This window comes from Xiphophorus hellerii, chromosome 5 (assembly GCF_003331165.1).
Source record: "Xiphophorus hellerii strain 12219 chromosome 5, Xiphophorus_hellerii-4.1, whole genome shotgun sequence".
Taxonomy (NCBI): Eukaryota; Metazoa; Chordata; class Actinopteri; order Cyprinodontiformes; family Poeciliidae; genus Xiphophorus; species Xiphophorus hellerii.
The window spans coordinates 13,486,088-13,506,275 of NC_045676.1; the positions used below are offsets into that span (position 1 = coordinate 13,486,088).

Genomic DNA, 20,188 nt, shown 5'->3' on the forward strand with positions numbered 1-20,188 from the left:
TTCCTCTTCGCCTTGTACCCGCTGAAGGATTTATATGTTAAGGTTGCTTGTGCTTTTCAGGTAAAAATATCTTGAATAAGTGCTAACTTGTCAGAGATGTGACACAGCACCTCCAGCACAAGTCCGTGCCAACACTCTGGGTTCAGCTAGTTTACGAGACGCAGAAATACTTTCACTTTACATATCATCAATTTTTGCTGTGCTGTTAAAAGTATTTTATTTAAGCGTACATGTAGCCTGATGGTATCACGCCTCTCACCCCAATTAGCTACATCACCCAATTAATTACCAATTAGCTATTATTGATCCTTTATAAACTTTTCGTAACAAATTTAGCTCTGTAGTTACAACCATGTCCTCTACCCTTTGGCTGCCAACAAGTTAGTGTATATCTTGTCACAGGGACTGCATTTTTTCTGTCTAAATGCTGTCTAATGCCAGCTCTTTACCTGGTAGACGTGTCTCTGCCCCACCTTTAAACAGCACCATAATTCCACGTAAGACGTTTCCCTTGTCGTAATTTCCAGTCATCCTCTTCCTGCTAACATTACACTAAGCTTTTTCTGTTTGAGTTAGGATTACCAAAATTATTTTTGTTCTCTAAATAATACAAATAATTAACTATAATGTCAGAACATTAGATATATTTCTTTAGTTTTTGGTAGAGTTGTCATTAAACTGTGACTTGGGTCAAACAAACGTCTCATAAAGAAGGAATTTTGGCCCATTCCTCCCAACAAAACGGCTGTAACTGGATCAGGTTTGTTTAAACTCTTGCTCTCATGAATCATTTCTGCTCTGCCCACAAACTTGGACTGATATTGGGGTTTTGTGATGACTATTCCAAAACACTCTGTTGTCTTTAGGACTCTATAACAAGTTTAGTGCTATTCTTAGGGTTATTATCCGCTTAGAAAATCAAAGCGTGCCCCAGCTTTAGCACAATGAGGCCATCTATTTCGTGAAGCGCACCAGTCCCTCCAGCATTATGCTGCTGGGGACGCAGCATAATGCTGCCACCCTCGTACGTCACAGTTGGTGAAATCTGTAAAAAGTTTTCCCTCTCTCTCTCAATACTTTAACAAGTAGAAATAATTCAAGTTATCCTAACTGCTTCAAAACAAAAACTATTGGCCTCATTTAATGTGAGGGATATGTGTCCTTATGATGAAAATATCAGAGGTGATTATTTCTTCTTCTTTTTTACTATTTATTATGCAAATATTTGAAATAAATATTTACACTTATTTAAAAAATATACATTTCACAATATCAAATAAAAACTTAAGGAAGCACAGTAAACATAGAACACTGCAATGAAAGAACTTAACTATTTATATTTATTTACTGTTATGTATACTCTACCTGCCCAAGTTTTTGCTGTGCAGCCACAAAGATATTATTTAAACATGTATGTTATAACATGTTGTCACCATGGAGATATTTTTCTTTTATCGAATTTAATTTAATTGAATATCTAACACATTTTAACTGATTATGGTCATTTTTACATTATTAGCCTAATTAAATTACAGTATAGAAAGAGAAAAAAAATTATAAAATGAAAAATTCTCCAAAAGAAGGATAATTTACATCAAGTAATAAAAAATTTAAAAAAATAAATAATAATAATAATAATAATAATAATCATCATCATTTAAAAAAATAAAATAAAATGCAATAATTAAATGACGTTGATATTGTGTTAATATGCTAATACTGTATATTTTTAAAACATCTTTTATCACAAAGTATTTATCTTCAAGCTCAACTTTTCATAACAGGTTTTATCGCAGGGATCAATCAATCAATCAATCAATCAATCAAATGTTTTGCATGGCACATTTCAACAACAAGACAGAACTTAACTGTAAAGTTCAAAGTGCTTTTAAAAAAAACGCCGCAGGATGACTGAATATTAACACAGCCGAAGTGTGAACTATACGCACACACGCGTACGGGACCGGACCGGGCCACCCCGCCCCGGTCCCGCCCAAACGCCCGACCCCTTGAAGCAAACCGACAGGATCATATGACGGCAGCTTAACCGGAGCGGCTCACTCACTCAGCAGCTCAGTTGTCACAGCGACACGCAGAGAAAAGAGGACTTTCGTAACTTCCAGTTTTGTGGAGCCATCGATCTGTTTTTCTCCGAGCCTGATGTCAGTGACACCGCGGGGCGCCGAGCGTCGCGTTTTCTTCTCCGGAGTTGCCTAATTGAGTCCCTCCACTCGCTGAGAGATCCGCGTTTTGCCGTCCAGCAAGGCAGCTGTGAAACTAGCGTCTCTCCGCAGCGGGAACAGACCGAGAGGCAGAGCGGAGAAGTAAGTCTGATGTCCCTGCAGCGGCTCTGTTAGTGTTGATGCTTAAAATCACAAAAACATGAGGCTGTAGCAACAAACTGGTTAAAACGAGAGAAATATGTGATTCAGATCTGCAGCAGGCGATTTATTTGCTTATTTATGTGTAATTTTATGGTTATTGACTAATTAAGCTAAATGATGTTACTTAAAATATAATTTTTTTTCCTTGCATTGGGGTAAAATCTTTCTTGTATTCAAGTTTTTTTCTGTTAACTTAAAAATTAGGATCAATATGCTTTTTATTACCTGTATAATTCGAAAAGATAATTACCAAGATTAAAAGAAAGTATTTTTGTAAATCAGTCTATAATATGATTAAGATTCATAATACTTTATGTTAGAGATGCTGTTCTATATACAAAATATATTTTTAGCTGCCCAATAAAAACATGGCTTTGCAAATCAAGGCAGGACCATTTTTCCTTAATTACATGACCAGATTTGGGATCTTAAAGCTTTTTATTTCAGGGATGAAATTGAACTGCATGGGAAACACTGAAAGAGAGTCCAATAAAAAATATTTTGTTGCTAATCAAAGCAGAAAATTAGTTTTTTTCCATCCTTTCTTTTAAATATCAAAGTAATATGAATTTACTTTAGTGCAATTAAAAAGCATCCATTTTGATCTTATTGTATTCCTTATGGCTACTAGTTTAAGAAATCCAATGTCTGTTAAATCTTTGACGTTCTTTGGTCTTAATTGACGGAAAATAATGAAAATTCACAATAAATTAGACCAGTGTATTAATGTAGCCGAGATCAGATAAGAAGGTGAAACATTAAACAGAAGACAGTGTAAAGTGCAAAGTTTACTTTTGCCTATCATCTTTTAAAATTTGACATTTTTGCTTAATGTTAATTACATCAGCGTTGTTAACTAAATTTGTCTGCTAATTATCAATGATTAAAGTAAATTGAATGAGTGACAAATATTAAGAAGAGCTGTGGTGAGAGAATAAGTCTGTAACTGTGTCACACCTGAGTCGTCCTCACAGTGCTTTAGTTTAATTAGATCTTTTACAATCTGCATCTCCTTCCCTGTTGGTGTGTGGGCGTGGGGGGGTGTGTGTGTGTGTGTGGATGTGTGTGTGCGTGCGTTTCTCTGTCTCTCCCTGTTTCCTGTGCTTTGTTTCAAGGCCTGGGCTTGCGTCACACATTCCACTTGGCATATGAAGCCCTTATCCTGTTTAGAGCCTGGAGAGAGAAAGAAAGAAAGAAAGAAAGAAGGGAGGAGAGAAGGATGTTGGGGGTAGAACGGGTGTACCGAATACAACATCTCTCCTCTTTTCTCAGCTTCTTTTCATCTGTTTTTATTCTTTCTACTTCAGTCAGGAAGCATAAAGTGAAAACTCTTCTGTCCACTTTTATTGATTTCTCATTATTTGCTGAAAATATCGGCAGCACACACACCCACACGCCCTGAATACCCCACCCATCCCAACGCCTCCTTCCCTGAATCAACATGCTGATGTTATCTGGTGGAACAAAATGCGCTAGACGGCATGTATACACACACACACACACACGCACACCCCCCCACACACACGCACACACACACACACACAGCTGCTCAAAGGCCATGTCCTAGGGAACATTAAGGCTAAACATTAAACTCCTGGATACTGAAGGGTTGGTGGTTCTCAGTGGGAACTTACGGGAAAAGGACACTGTGCTCCTCAGACAGCCATAAACTTAAAAAGCTGTAAGTAGTTACACAACCTCATGCGTGCCAGCACACTCACACACGCACACGTTTATGTCATGCTGAAGCACACACACACACACGCACGCCCCCACGCACTAACACTTATGTTGGTGTGTTTCAACCACTGGAGTGAGCCAATACGACTATCCCACCGCCTGCCCTCCTCCCCATGTCTGAGGTTTGTTGAAGTTTTGTCATATTTTGGTTGAAACCCACCTCATTTTCTTCTCATTTTCTGTCTCAGTCTTGTTCTTTCCACTTCCATTTTGACATAGTTTGGTTACAGCGGCTGTTTTTTTTTTGGGTTTTTTTGTTCAGTCCCCCCCTGTTCCCCTCTCATTCTTGGGGCAGGGAGGTGCAGTATGTGGTGGAGGGGAGGGAGTCAGACAGGAAACCACAGGCCCCCTGCAGGAGCACCCCCCATTTGGCTTGGCTCTCCTGCTCCTCCTCCTCCTCCTCCTCTTCCTCCTCCTCCTCCTCCTCCTTCTGCTCTCCTTCACACCCCCCGACCCATCACGGAGTGTGGAAATAATAACAGTCGGCCTGAACTCTGAGGGGCTTCCGCTTCTCTCCCCGTTCCTCCTCTCCCCTTCCCCTCTGTCCTCAGTTGTCTGGAAAGCCTCAAAAACTGCGCTCTCTTTGACAAGCTCAACTTGAGGTGTGTGCACGCGTGTTTTGCCTTTGTCGGTGCTTGACAGCTCCGGTTGTTTCTTTAAATGCGCGTACATCCACGGTTTTGAGTGTGGATGTGCGTGCAAGACGATGGATCCTGTTTCCTCTCCCCTGCTGATGGCCCCCTCTGGGTTCCCCCCCTGAGGTCTGCAGGCCTGTAGCCTCCCAGTCTGCCGGAGAGGAGCAGAGAGGATCTGTGCGTGTTGGCGTGTGTGTGTGTGAGTGTGTTTTTTGGGGAATAGGGCCTAGGCAGCTCAAGTGAGGGAATTGGAAGCCAAAATAAGACAAGAGAGGGGCCTCAAACTGAGAGGAGTCAGAGTTTATGTTATTTGTGAAGTCAAGGAACCAGAAGTGGGAGAATGATGATTTGGTTTGGTGCAGCTACCAATTTCAAAACCTTGTTGGCTGCAAAAGGCTTCAATATTTGAGCAAAGAATAGTCATCTTACATTATATGTATAAAAAATAAATAGCAAGTTTGATTTAAAGTTTCCTCCTGCACCACATGTCAGTGTATTCCCAGCCAAGGCTCTTCACTCTAAGCTGAGCTGTGCATCATGGGTATTCAGGAGTGTGGCTTGGTGAATTTGGCTTCAGTGTAAAAGCGCTTTGAGTGGAAAAACAGCATATTAATTCAGTCCTTTTAAAAAAATAAAAAACTTCTGCAGAAACATTTCTGGTCACAAATACCATGGAGAGTCATGGTTAGAGCAGAGCTACACAGTATCAGGAACACAAACAGTTGCTGAATATTGAAATTACAATATTGATTATGATAAACGCATTGTCTCCATCCTTTGTCTCCATCATTATAATATCCCTCCAATTTTCTGTAAGGTTTATCATCTCTGGCTGTAGGAATATATGAAATATGGGGCAGTTAGTCCCCTTCAGAATGGCCAAGTTTATTATTGGAATATTTGGATACGAATGCATGGCTCTTAAAATATGATATTTAACTAATTGTTGCATCCAATCAGTCCTTCGCATTTGGAATTTTCCTAAAATTGAAAATGCAAACAGATGAAAAGTTAGCCAGCACTCTTATGACTGGAACGTTGGAAAGTACCCGTGTTTTTCAATGCTGCAGGTAAAGATATTAAAATGTTGAATCAATCAGTTTCTACAGTCTGGCGTCCGTTTAATGAAAAATGTTTGTGTGACCCAGGTTTCTCTTTATGTCTGAAGCAAATAGCAACTAAGCACTACTACACTTTATGAAGTCAACCCACTGCTGTTGAGCCTCTGACCTGGAAAGCTGAGCTAAGCGACCAGCCGTCCAGTGAAAACCCTTTAGGACCTTCAGTGGTGCAGAGTACCACGCATCATTTCTGGCTGTAAACACTGGACAAGTCGTGCTGAAGTGCACTTGGGCAGATGGCTAGACTTCAGCCAAAGGAAGTTTCTTTAAAAGTGACTGTGCTAGGGAAAAAAACTATTAAGCACTTCATGCCACTGGTGAATTTTACCATTTAGAATAACAAGTAAAGAAGTAGCCCCAGGCCCTAATCTCATCTGTATGCAAAGAGCTACCATGAAGCTGTGATATTTTTTCTTATGGTTATCATGCCATGAAAATCTCATTCTGGCCAGGTGCCTAATCGGTGCTGAGAGACACAGAGAGCAACTCTGAAGCAACAAAAGCCAACAGGCAGAAAGTGTGCACTTAGAAGCTCACAAGAAGTGGACCGTTGGATTATTAGCTCACCACCTGGATGAGTAAAGCAATTAGGACCCTGTCTAAGGGCTAATTGCAATGTCAACAGCAAAGTGTGAGTCAGTGTGTACTTCACGTTCCAGGTTTGCAGGAGATGAGGCAATATTGCTGTAAGCTGCGGAGAAGAAGTTTGGCAATCTGGCATCAAAGTGACAGTCATGAGCTAAAACAGCAGAGCACTGACATGAGGTGATGCTGACGGGGAAAGGAAAAAATAGGCTTTAAAGTAAAGGAAAAGTCAGAGTGAGGAGCAGGGAACTCATGGCTTTCAGTCGGTGTGTGTGTGTGTGGGTGTGCTGCAGTGTGTTCTTGGACAAAGATGTTGTCTGGAGGTTTCTGGTCTCTCTGGTGATCTCATCATCTCCAGCCTGCTGCCATTAGAGCATGTGTGCGTGTCTGTAATAATTTAGCCCTTTAGTGATTTAGTGTGTGTGTTTTGTTGAGCTTGCAGAAAGTTTTGTGTGCTTCTGTGATCATGTAAAAATGCTTGTGTGCGTGGGGGCGTGTGTGCGTATGTGGGTGTGTGGTTGAGTCGGTAGCCAAGGCCTGCAAGCCGCAATATTTTCCCCTTCAGTCATGTTTGTTTTATATCATTCATAGAGAAGGAGAAGAAGAAGGGGAAGAAGAAGAAGAAGAAGAAGAAGAGCAAGGAGGTGGTTGGGGGTGGATTAGATAAATATGGTAGCAACATGAGTGATTGTTTGGATAGCGAATGGAGAGGAGGTGCAGGGGAAGAGTTGGAGTCCAAGTGTGGAGAGGAGATGCAGGAAGTGTTTGCTGAGTGGGTTGGGGTTGAGTACACAGTAGCTTTACTGACCTAGAAAGACAATATTTGCAGACATGCTCAAACACACACCCACTTGTGCACAACAGGAAAAAGAAAAATTTCCCTCACACCATGACTTAGGCTTCTTATGACCCACTCCTAAATTAGTTCCTTCACCTTTTAAATCATGTCTGATTTCTGCCTGGTTTCTGTCCTGCAGAAGAAGGAGATTCAAGTCTTTGACTCAAATCTACTTAAAGGGATCACTTTATTTTACCTTCGTTTTTATTGATCAACTTTTTGAAAGCGACACACATTGTTATCAGTTACGTAAATGTTCTATTCAGGAAAAAGGACAATGGTAGGTTTCTGCAACTGCATGCAGTTTTTTCTAAGAATTGACCCTGCATTTAAGCCCACAGGCGTTTGTTCTAGTTTTTTTTTTTTTTTTTTTTGAAAGACGAACCTGGATAAGTAATAAGTTTTAAAGAAAAAACCCATTCCTCAGCTTGCACACATATCAGTGAATGCTGTTAGGGGTGCATACTGGAGGTGCAAATGTCTCCAGGGCTGTTCTTGCTCAGGTGTTAAGAGATAATTGACATTTACAGTACGTACTCTGAAGTTCCACAGAGGCTCGGCGTCACATGTGTGACTGTTGGTATGTAATTTTTACCTTTCAATTTTGCCTGACTTATTTTCAAAAGTTAGGTAACGTTGACATATTTCTACACGAAACAGTGAAGACAGAAAAAGTACAGCGTGACCTAATTATCAAAATTCAAGAAGCAATTTCTTGTCTTGACTGTAGGTGGAGAATATGAGCAGCTCCCCAATTTCAATTCATTTTTCTTTAATTCACAAATAATTAACTATCAAACACATGGATCAAAAAAACGTAAAGTCTTTTTCTTGTAAGGATTTACCAAAATCTATAGAAGTTCACAGTTGTTAGAAAGTTTAAGCCTCGATAAAAGGAATGACCAATTTCATGTTAGGCTTAATGCTGAATGAAGAGCAAATGATACTAAAAAAATTCAATTCATTAGATTTTCTTTAAATAAAAAAAGAAGGATTAATTCATAACGATGGAAACACAAAATGATTCACAAATGCTAAAAAAAAAAAAAATCAATGAGGTAAAACTAAACATGGGAGGGAAAAACTACAACATACCAAAATGTGTTGTTGGAAAAAATAATATGGATTTGATAGATGGAGGTAAAAATTTCAATAAGCAGATGAAATTTTGAGAAAAATGTTTAAATGCAGTATTTTAAAAGTAGCTCATACTAAATTAACAAAATAAGAAAATAATTAAATAAAATCTGCATTTATTTCACATAACTGATTTGGAAAGTATATTAATCACTACTTTAAAAATATATATAGGATAAATAACTATCTTTGAAATCTTTATCTTACAATAAAATTGCAATAGAACCACTGGTATGTAGTGATTATTTTAAAATAAAGAGCAATTGGGAATAAATTTTATTCACTAAAAATCAGCATTTTGCAAATCAAAGAAGACTCATGTCTCAAGTTTGTTTTTTTGGGTTTGGATAAAAGATGTGCTCAATATTTCTCTGCTGAAATTGTGATGGACATATTGACCTACTCCTGGATAAATATTTTTTGTTGTTTTATTTTGCCGATGTTAAGCCTAGACCGTAGAACAAGGTATTGTTGTTTTTTTTCTACTCGCACAAAAGAACAGACTTTAGCACATTTAAAGTTTCTGGTTGTCGCGGTAAAAAGTCCCTCTAAAGTCCTTCCTTTGTCCATTTCCTGTTGTCATGATCTGTTTGCGCTTTATACTTGCCTGTACTGTCAGCGCCGCGTGTGGTTCACAAACCACAATAGGAAAATGGTTTGACCTCTGGTTGAACTGCCATACAATTCAAACCTGGATTAGAAAACACGCTCCCACAGCACGCAGACACACACACACGCCCACGCACACCGCACACACACCTGACTGCCAGGCTCTTTGTTTCCCTGAAGCCGGGCAAAGGGCGAGGCTCCACTCGTCATGTTCACACCCTTCCTGACCCAGCTAGCAAGCATCCGTCTCTCTCCCCATCTGGAACCTTGGTGTGTGTGTCTCTGCCTTCCTGTATGTGTCTGTCTGGGCGTGATGGCTGGTGTTCTTACCCATTAGTTAATAATTAAAGGCTAACCTGTCTCCAGACTCTGGACTTTAATCAGGTCATACACAGACACACACACAGAGTCCCTCAGGGTACATTCTTTGACAGTTTGTGTTGCTTTAATGCTTCAGTGAACAAACACACACACCCACGCCTACACACAATCACACTCAAAAACTCCCATTTAGGTCCAATCAACCAACCCAGCTGCACCTGGCCATTTGAAGCCAAGGTAACTGAAGCCAGAGTGGAAACCTCACACTCTTTTATCCAAATACCAGGCGGTTCTCAGTACATGCAGAGTGTTAATGTGTGATCAGATGTCTGAAGTTTCCAGGCACATCAAACCTGCAAAATGTCTTCTGTGGTCCCAGAAACCTTTTTTCTTTAAACATTTTGAGTTTTATATCCCAACATATATCAAAATATTTAGATGTCATGTGACCTAATGTGTATGAACCAATGGGCAAGTAAGGATTACACAAATGAAATATGTAGAATAAAAGGTGTGTGCATGCTTGAAATGTCAAAGTTAAATTTCATGAGACGAGAGGATTTCAAACTTTTAGAAGTACTAGAAGTATTAAAAGTACAGCCTCAGTGAATACAACTATTTCCAATAAACATTATATAGATTCATCAGTCAGAATGACAGGATGAAAGTCTAATGGAATGCAGTATTTTTTCTAGGTGTGGTTTTCCGTAAATTTTTTTATTGGTCTTTTTTACTTTTCAGAAACAATTGTGGTTGTCGTAAAAGTATTTTAATGGATTATAGCTTTTTAGACAAGGATTATGGCTCACAGATGTTTCCATTTATTTGAAGCTTTTTTTCATGAGTGCAAAAGGACGAGGATATCTGACAGTGTGAGCAGGATAAAGTGTACCAATGAATGTGTGTTTTATTTTGTAGGAGCCTGGCCAGTGCAGCCATGCTGATGTATGATTACCCTCCAAAGACCGACATGGAGACGGTAAGACTGGTGTGTTTTGCAAACATCATTTTTAGATGCTTTTTTGTGCTTCCATCTTGCCCGAACATGCTGCTGATGCCCCTTCCATCAACCCACATACTCCAACACACACACACACGCACGCACGCGCACCCCCATGAAAAACAGCTACACACACTCCTGCTAAGTGTCTAGACCAACTAGTTCCCACATTCCTTCTCTTCCTGGACAAACAAGCTGCTTACAGTAGAGATTTGCATACAATGCCTGCACATTCTGCCAGGCCAATGAACACACACACAAATGCACTGTACATAACAGTTATCTGCTGGTGAGCAGAGTGCTGCGTTTCAATTTTTTCAGCTGGCTGTGGTTGTTTGTGCGGCAGAAACATGTTTTCCATGTTATTCAAGGCAAAGCGGAAATGTTTACCTCTCTGTTCTTTTGTTTCCCTTCTCCACTTCCTCCTCCTGCATCCTCTCTTCCCCTCCTCGCAGTCATTCCCAGAGCCATACGGGGTGATCTTTCACCATCCCAGTGCCTTCTACCGGGTGCCCATGCAGCCCTTCACCCCGTGCAACCCCACGCAGACCCAGCAGGAGCCGGTGGATCTGTCGGTCAGCAAGCGCTCCTCCTCCACTTCGTCCTCGCCTCCAGCGTCCTCCCCGGCCTCGCCTCCCAGCTCTCCGTCCTCCACCTACAGCTCGGCGAGCCGCGCCTCTCCCTGCTCCCCGCACTCCCAGCTCCGCTCATCGCCCACCCACTCCCTCCCGCCACCCACTCACATGATGCCTTACCCACCCATGGTCATCCAAAGTCCCGGGGTGATGGTGTCGCCGCTCGTGCTGCCCCTGCCCCTCATGTACCCATCACCAATTTCCCTGCATCCGCCGATGATCGTGAGCCCGCCGGTCCCGAGCGATGAAGGTCATCCTCCCAGCAGAGAACATAAGTATGGTGAGACCTGTTTGCCGCTTAATCTGTATTCTGCTCGACCTAACCTTGCACCCACAAACATCTGTATGTTTTAAAGGGATTAGACCAAAATAAAGTAGCTAATAATTGTGAAATGGAAGCAAAGTAATGCAAATGTAGTAAAAGGTTTTTCCAAGTAAAAATTTTAAAAGTGTGGCAGACATTTCTATTTTGCCTTGGTGAATCAATTTTGACTCTGGTCATTTAGAAAAATCCAAGGAAATTTGCAAAGCATTTAAACTCTTAAGCATTAAACACTGCAAAAACACACAGTTTATTACTGTGACTGAAACAAGCCCAAACTAACTTACAAGTAACATTTTGATAAGATATAGGAGCTTTTTTAAGTCAATAATTTCTTAATATTGATGAGAAATAACTAGTTCCACTGGCAGATTATTTCACTTATAACAATGGAAAGTATCTTGTTACAAATAAATAATCTGCCAGTGGAATTAGTGCCACAATTAAAGAAATTATTTACTTAAAACACGCTTCTAGATCTTGCTGAAAAGTTACTTGTAAATCTTGGTTTCAAGAGTATTAAGATATTTGCTAAAACTAGACTAAAAATACTCTTAGAAAAAGTCCAGTCCAGTGTAATGGACACACTGCTTCTGCCCTGCCTGAAGTCCTCTTCTATTTCTTATCTATTTCGGTCTGAAATACATTTGCACGACACTTGAAGTCTACCTTGAATACATGAAGCTAACAATAAGTATGTTAAGTGGCAGGGCTGGGTCATGACATGCTGTTGTAGTGTCACAGTTGGAGGTAAATTCAACTTAACCCTAATTAGAAATGCTTCTGATCAAAAAAGATAAAAGGTGCTATATATCTCTTATCTTTAACTAGCTTGCTTTAAATGTCTTCTCACGAAGAAAATAGTTTGTTGTGATAATTATAAGTTGGATTCAAACAGACGTTAACTGGGTTTTGCTATTGTCTTAAACTGGTTCCTTCTTCAACGTCTATATTTGTCTCTTACTTATAATGAGGAAGCACTTTTTCCACCCTGCTCTTAGAAAAACAATTTCAGCAAAGTTTCTGTTTTTTATTCTGGAAGATGTCTTATTTTTGTCCTGTTGCCTGTGGCCTGCTGGAGTGCACCAGAAATGACTCAGTTCTCTAAATTTTCCACATTTGACAGGCATACATTTGATGAAAATAACCAAATATTAGAGCAAAGCACACAAAAACACACAAAGAGTTTACAAGGGGCATTCCTTTGGAACTACCTGCTGGTGAAAGTTTCATTATTGGGTATTAATCTTGGATTTTCCTTCTGGGGATAACCGTTTATGCGTGAAGAAAAGTTTCACAATATGTAAACAGAAAGAAAACTAACAAAACTGTGTATCTCTTATGTTTTACCAGTTCACTCTACGAAGCACGGGGAGATCCACGACCTGCACAAGTCAATCAAAACCGAGCCTCAACCTGATCTCTCCCAGGACGCACTGAGCAGCCATGAGATGAAATCCTCCGTCATCAGGATATCCCACGAATACGAGTGAGTGACACACACAGACGCCAGCTAAATGCATAGATTCTGAGAGAAACGGCAAAAGTTGCACAAGCTGCTTTGTGTTCTTCCCCTTTAGCTTTATATGGAAGTGTTGTTCATAGACCCGGTTTCAACATGATCCATGTTGAGATTTGTTCAAAGTCTAGATGCTGTCCCACAAGTAGAGTCAATAAAGGTCCTTGACACTGAAACACAGGATATAGCAGTTTTGTTCCTTTATTAGTAATGGTTTTGCAGCAAATACTACAACAAAGATTTCTGCTGGGAGAAAGGCAATGATAAATAATCAGAAAAACAAAAACTGCGGTTTGGATTAATAGCTAAAAATTAGATTTAGGTTTCAGTCTTGATGACATTTACCAATAAAAATCATAAGTTCTGCAAGCAAAGCAGACCTTATTTGTGAGCGGCTCACTGTTTACATTACATAGTGCTCCCCTATTTTCCTTCTAATACCTGCACTCACTGTATGTTCCTTTGTTCAAATAGATTGTATTTGCAAGATAATATTCTAATTATACCATGTGTCAAATGTTTTGCTTACTGTACATTACATCTACCTTTCCTCTATATGAATAGTCACTCTTTTCTCACTAGTCACACCTGTTCAGTAAAAAATACCTCTGACAAATGACAGCACTTTTCACTTTTACTTCCAGTAAACATACCAATAAAACTTCCTCCTTTTCTTTTGGTTCATATTCTGTTGCTCTTCTGTAGGCTTCAGTGTCACTTTTAGGATTTTGATAAGCAGGGCTGTAAAGATGAAAGATCTACTGCTTCACAGCTTTTGGAAATCCAATACATAATGTGCTGTTATGAATAGTATTGTGTAAACAATCTGTTGTTCCTCTGCATGGATCATCGTTCTTTCCTTTTTTGTTCTCTACCCGCTCACCAGCCACACCCTTTCAGTAGAAATACTGATGAAAATTTATATTCCTTTCACTTTTATTGACAATAACGGCAAATTGTGTTTAAAAAAATCGTAAATATAAATGTATCTTTTTTGCAAAAGCAAAAATCTGACTTTTATTAAAATGGATTCATTCATTAGGAGAAAAATTATTGTTCCCTTATGAACAATTTCTATAAAATAAATGGAAATAAAGAACTTTTTGTCATTTTTACTATTTTTAATTTATCAGAATGCGTTGAAACTTATAATTTTATTCCATTGACATTCTGCTTCTCTGGAGTATAAATAAGATGCAGCACAGAGGCCCATTGATTTTTACCCATTCTTCAAAATGGGAAAGACGAACGAATATGCAATTCAAGGCAGATTGAAGGCAAATTACTGCTGATCTTCATAAGCTGAAAAATTGTAACAACTTGCCAATGTCTACAGCCAGAGCAACGATTAAAATGTATAAAACATCTGTAGTTGTGACAAAGGAGAAATATTTTCATCCAGTTGCTTAGGAAAAAAGACTTTTCTTTTCCACCATCGTGAAATCTGCAAAATTGGGCAGGGACTTTTTACCCAAAGGTGATTTTAAAGATGAATGCAAGAATGTGTCATTATTGGGTTTTTAAGTTGGATAAAAGTCCAAAACATACAGTCAAATCAAGACAGAAATTGTTCACTAGACGACAGTCTCCGTCTGTCAGAGATAAATGCTACAGAAATTATTTGGGTTAAGCCGAATACAAGAGTTGACCCAGGATGTTCTGGCGTGATTGTGCAAAGAGGAATAATCAAAGTTAATTTATTATATGCCCTTTGTACACATCTTTACCAGATCGTGATAGTGGAGAGTCTGTAGGTGTCCATGTCACTTCTCGTAAACTTCTTCCCTCCCTCTTCTTCCCGCTCCTAATCTTCCGCGCTTCCTCGGGTTTTTTTCGGAACTGTCTTATCTTTCGCTAACTAGAGGCCTTTTTTTCCCCTTAAAGAAATAATTGCAGGTTTTCTTGCACAGGTGATAGTCAAAGGTACACTGGCAGTTGGTTCTCACCTACTTTTTTTTTTTTGGCTGTTTATTTTCCGTGTGTAAGTTGAGAGCAACCCATCCGTTTCTGTTGTCAGGTTGGCTGCCTTTACAGGCTTGTTCTTGTAGCCGTGCCAACTGAGAAATAAATGGCCCTTAAGAGGGCACAAGTAGGTGTGACTTGATCTGTCAACATCTCCTCTCTACATACACACACATATACCTTATACTATAAACTATAACCAAGCTGTAAAGATGTCAGAGCTGTCTAATAATGATGGGTTTGGCCCTGTTCTTTTGAGCGGTGTGTGTTGCAGAGCGATTCTCTGCATTCCTCTATGCAAAAATTGATTCACATTTTAACACTCGACACCTGCTGCAAACTGCCACTTATTTAAATACACACCTAGTTCTTCAGGATAAGGTACAAAAGACACACCCTGCTATACATATATAAATATATATATATACATTTTTTTTTCATTTTGGCATGTATCCCTTCTTATCTTTTGGATTGTATTCTTTTGCTTCAGTCTCACTTTTAGGATTTTTATGCACGCAGCTTTGCAGGGCTGTAAAGACCAAAAGATCGACTGCTTCACAGGTTTTAGAAATTATTGTTTTTCTTATGTCAATCTCTGAGAGAATCAAACTGTGACAGATGTAGTATATTCTTATGGTAAAACTACAAAGCAAAGACAAATAGATGAGGAAAAATGTGCTATTCCTCAATATAGTAGCGTCCAACAAAATCAAACGGCTGTAAATTTCAACATTTTGAAACAAGACTCTGGTGCCCTCTGCTGGCCACCTTAGGTAGAGAGAGAATAACATTATATTAATTTTTCCCCCTTTTTTTTGTCTGTCTTAGGTGCAACAATCCATCAGTGATAGTTCGCACGAGCTCCAAGCATCCTCTACCAGCTGAGTCGCCTGACACGCAGAAAAAGCGCCGAATTCACTGCTGCGACTTCTCTGGCTGCAACAAAGTGTACACCAAGAGCTCTCACCTCAAAGCGCATCGCAGAACACACACCGGTAAGAGGCCTCGCTCGCACTGCTCCAAGAACATCTTGAACCTTGAGGCGTCCTAGGAGAGCTTTTAATGTTGGAGGGATTTAAGTAAATCACATTATTTTACCTTACATTTATTTTTGTTTTGCTCTTTGTTAAATTTACATGTTTCATATCGGCAAATACATTTAAATATCAAAGATAAGTTAATACAAAAAAAACAGTTTTGAAATGATGACTTCATTTAATACCAACTTATGAAACGTGTGAAAAACTAACCGACTTCCTGTTGACAATTAATTAACGGAAATTAACCTCATTTTATGAAAACCGAGTTCAGTTTCTCAAGTGACACCCAGGCAGCCCAGTTACTACCAGGTCTGTAGAATCTATGTAATAAAACAGAACCTGTTTGACAACATGAGGTAGGCTTATAGGTGTTAAAAAGCAACACATGACAACCTGACGCTGCTGTTTTTATGAACTGTTGACCAAAACCTATTATATTGATCCAAACTGCAGCCCCGTCTCAATGCCAGCACCAGTTGTTCAGTCTAATGTGACCTTCCTTTCATGCCTTTGCTCTCTTCTTCTGTTTTGTGTAGGAGAGAAACCTTACAAGTGCGTGTGGGAAGGCTGCACATGGAAGTTCGCCCGTTCAGACGAGCTAACGAGACACTTCCGCAAACACACGGGGGTCAAACCGTTCCAGTGTCCAGACTGCGAACGCAGCTTCTCCCGCTCAGACCACCTGGCTCTGCACAAGAAACGCCACCTTTTAGTGTGAAATCCTCCACGCCGGCCAGGCGACGCGTATTTCAGGCCGAGGTTCATTGTTGGGACTTCACCACTTTGACTCGACAGTGTTAAAATGGCCGACTGAAAGGGATTGGGGGAAATATTCCTCAGGGTGCATGTTTTGAACCCTTTCACCTCATTCGTAAGAGCTGGTAACGCCTTCCTACTCTCATTTAGACACTTATGGTTGCTGTGTCAGACCTCTGACCAGCTGTGGAAGGTCCTGAGGGGCTGCAGCATCTCAGCTGGCTTGAGAGCAGCGCCCTCCTGTCTGCAGAAACAACCTGCCTCATCAACCAAGTCTTGGCATGCTCAGACTCTTTAGTGCAACATCAGATCTTCGTATTTACTTTGTGGGCTTGGACACACACTTTCATACATGTTATTTGCTAGCTAGGACAATAAAATGTGAAAACCTTCCAGAATGTATCACATCACACCCACTGTGCATTGTGTCATACACCTTAAGCTTCCTATTTTTCCTTTTTTTGTCGTCTTGCTTCTTCTTGAGCGCAGCTAGCTGTGACTAACGCTAATGCTAATTCCTCCGTCATTGGCCACCACGTTACACCACACACCACATCTGCCTCTACAAGCTTACATGATGAAGTGAAGACAGGTAGCTAAATGCTTGCTTTCTTTTGGAGACACACACACACACACACCCACCCCCACACACACACACACATGTGCAGAGCAAGAAAACATGCACTTACTAAAAGCAGCTCAGTCTTGGTTTGGTCTGCTTTTGCATGTTAAAAAGTGGGACTGCAGGTCTCATTCATTTTTAGGAGTGAAGTGTTTATCAATGTTTTCATTCAGAAATGTGAACGTAGCTGCACAGGGGCATTATTGTGTGAGTGAGAAAAAATATCACCCATAAAATGGTAAAAGGGTAGAAGAACTATTATGCTTTGTGTATTAAGACATGTTTTTATGTATGTTTAAACTCTTCTGGTTTTTGATGTGACACCGTGGTAGCCTTTTTTATAGTATGACACTTTTTATAGTGCCTTTCAAAGTACTACTTCCTCTTGAACGTTTACACATTTTGTTTGGTTATAGCCTGCTATGTCCCTGTATTGTAATGGGATTTTATGTGATAGAGCAAACTAAAATGTTGAACCTCTGCCTCAGCTTTTAGTCTTTTGCAGGTTTTATATCAGTCCATGCTGATGAAAAGCACCCCCACAGCATCATCCTACCACCACCATGCTTCACCATGGCGATGATGTGTTAGGAGTAATGTGTAGTCGGTTTTCCAACACACATTATGTTTTGCAGTCCTTCCACTTGACAAAAACACACTACTTTTCTGTTGCTCTGTTACATAAAATACATTAAAATTCATGGCTGTAATTTGACTAAATGTGAAAATGTTCAAGGGTTATGGGTACTTTTGCAAGGCACTTTGACAAAATATGCAAAGTGCAAAGCATGGAAATTTGCTCTTAAATATTGGTATTTCAGAAATAGTTCTGTTTCATTTAGGCATGACTTGCAGAAGATGTAATTGGAAAGGAAATTTAGTACATTTTTCTCTATATTTATAACCATAGGATACACAGTAACAGGTTTTACTGCAATGAAATGCCAGCAAGATTTTAGAGCACATTTTTTTACACCTCCTGGGGAACAAAATAGTTTAAATAGCATCTTTGTACATCTCCAATGCGCACTTTATATATAAAAATATATTTGTATATAAAAATAGTATCTTGTATATCATTCCCAAAGCCAAGCAATTTAAAATCACACTTTTTTTTTCTGCTTATAGAGTTGCTGATTGGTTTAACCTGAAACCTTTTACAGGTGTCATGGTTTGTCATTTTTTTAAGAGGTGCAAAGTCTCATTTATTCACATGTACACAAATACTATACCGAATGTAGCAGCTCAACTGATCTGCATTTGCTCCCTGATACTCAGTGCAGTTCTTTGCTTTGTATATGTTTTTTTTTTTTATCTATGCACATGCAAGTTGTGATATAATTGATTTTTAAACTGAAAGGGCAATTAATGGTTTTTATTACGCATGATTTTTGATACTCTACTATACATTTCTGTCATGTTGTGTCTTTAATAAACCATATTTCTTTTTAATCTAAGCGGTGGCAATTCAAAGGGAACTGTGTTAAACTGTGAACATATATTTGTACATTACAGGTCTATATGTAATTTTTGCATTTTTAAAAAAAGAATATTCAATATTCCTACCACTCAATAAATATATTGGTAAAAAAAAATGAAATGGAGTTTTGTCTTTCTACTTTCCTTTCTTTGTTTCTTTCTTTTTTGACAGGCTTCAGTTCTTTTGAGTTACATACAGTGCAAAGAAAAATAGACTTCTGTTTATCTAAACTTAACCAAATGTTAGCTATGTTTTAATTTCATCCTGTTTAAAAACCCTTTTAACTATTCAAGCTATTTGCTTAGCGATAAAAAAAATATTTAAAAGCAATACATTCTAGGTGTACAGAAGAAATGTTACCTTCTACATCCACATCATAGTGTTTGTAGAATTCAGTTCCTGAATATTTTCGAACATGTTAAGATTATTGTGGTACAAAAAATATAAAAAACATACTTTTGCTTTGTTTCTTTTTGCCCTATAATTTTTTTTAAATGACTATTTTAAGTAAGAACATATATTTAAGATAAATTTAATTTGTTACTCATTCATGTCTGACCACAAAAAGAACAAAAATGTTGTAGTGTAATACATAAAAGCAGGGGTGTGAAACTCATTTTTGTTTTGGGTCAAATCAAGATCATGAATGCTCTTAAGGACCAGTGGTGCCACAATGTATTGATAAAACCTGTTCACGAACTGTTAATTTATCAATGAATTCCTAAAATTAAATATTATTGAACATCTTTTCAGTCCCTCCAGGATTGCTTGATTCGTTTTGTAATTTTTTACAATAAAAATCAAAGTGTTTGTGGTACTAATTTGGAAATTGCGATATTTGCACTTATTTATGACAGTAAATGCAACTTTTTATTACTCAGTGTATAGATCCTGGACTATAATCTGACATCAGTTCAGGCTGAGGAAGCTGTTTATAAGTAAAAAAGTAAACAGATAAAAACTACAGCGATTTAAATGACAAAATAATATTTAAGCACACTTATTGTTTAGTCTAGAATATAGAGGGCCACATTAAAAGCAATGGCGGGCCAGATTTGGCCCACGAGCCTTAAGTTTGACACGGGCATTAAAGCTAAAATTTTATGAACATACTTTTTCTCTTTTTCATTACTGGTTTCAGGATAGTCCAGTTACTAAAACATGCAGCAGCTTGGTTTATTTATGCACTAGGTCAGCTAAAGCAATAATATTTAGCGCAAATATACTGATACGCGTAAAAATTTTAAAAACACATTCTTTTTCGATTGCCGAATTTATTAATAAAATAAAAATAAAAAAATTGGGCTCGTCCGGGATTTGAACCCGGGACCTCTCGCACCCTAAGCGAGAATCATACCCCTAGACCAACGAGCCACGATGTGGGCGAGGACGGAACAATATAATCTAACCTGTAACCGACCGCTGTATGTCTAGCACGATATAAGTATGTAAATAATCACTTTTAGCAACGTAATTTATCTT

General features: G+C 39.0%; 1 protein-coding gene and 1 non-coding gene across 4 annotated transcripts; one reads left to right on the forward strand and one right to left on the reverse strand.

Annotated features, from left to right (window-relative positions):
* Positions 1-2,038: 2,038 nt before the first annotated feature.
* Positions 2,039-18,766, forward strand: klf3 (Kruppel like factor 3 (basic)). Of its 3 annotated transcripts, none has more exons than XM_032562738.1 (6): positions 2,039-2,324; positions 10,289-10,358; positions 10,826-11,285; positions 12,681-12,816; positions 15,637-15,803; positions 16,385-18,766. In XM_032562738.1, exons 2-6 carry the CDS (start codon positions 10,308-10,310, stop codon positions 16,564-16,566), a joined length of 996 nt encoding a protein of 331 aa, XP_032418629.1. In that variant the 5' UTR covers positions 2,039-2,324; positions 10,289-10,307; the 3' UTR covers positions 16,567-18,766. The 3 variants fall into 3 exon arrangements, with proteins under 3 accessions (XP_032418629.1, XP_032418630.1, XP_032418628.1); XM_032562739.1 differs by having other exon boundaries at positions 2,040-2,324; positions 10,289-10,349; XM_032562737.1 differs by lacking the exon at positions 2,039-2,324 and having other exon boundaries at positions 8,651-10,349.
* A 1,242-nt stretch (positions 18,767-20,008) lies between these two features.
* trnap-agg (transfer RNA proline (anticodon AGG)) lies at positions 20,009-20,080 on the reverse strand. Its single transcript has one exon. It is a non-coding gene; the product is annotated as a tRNA-Pro (tRNA).
* Positions 20,081-20,188: the final 108 nt, after the last annotated feature.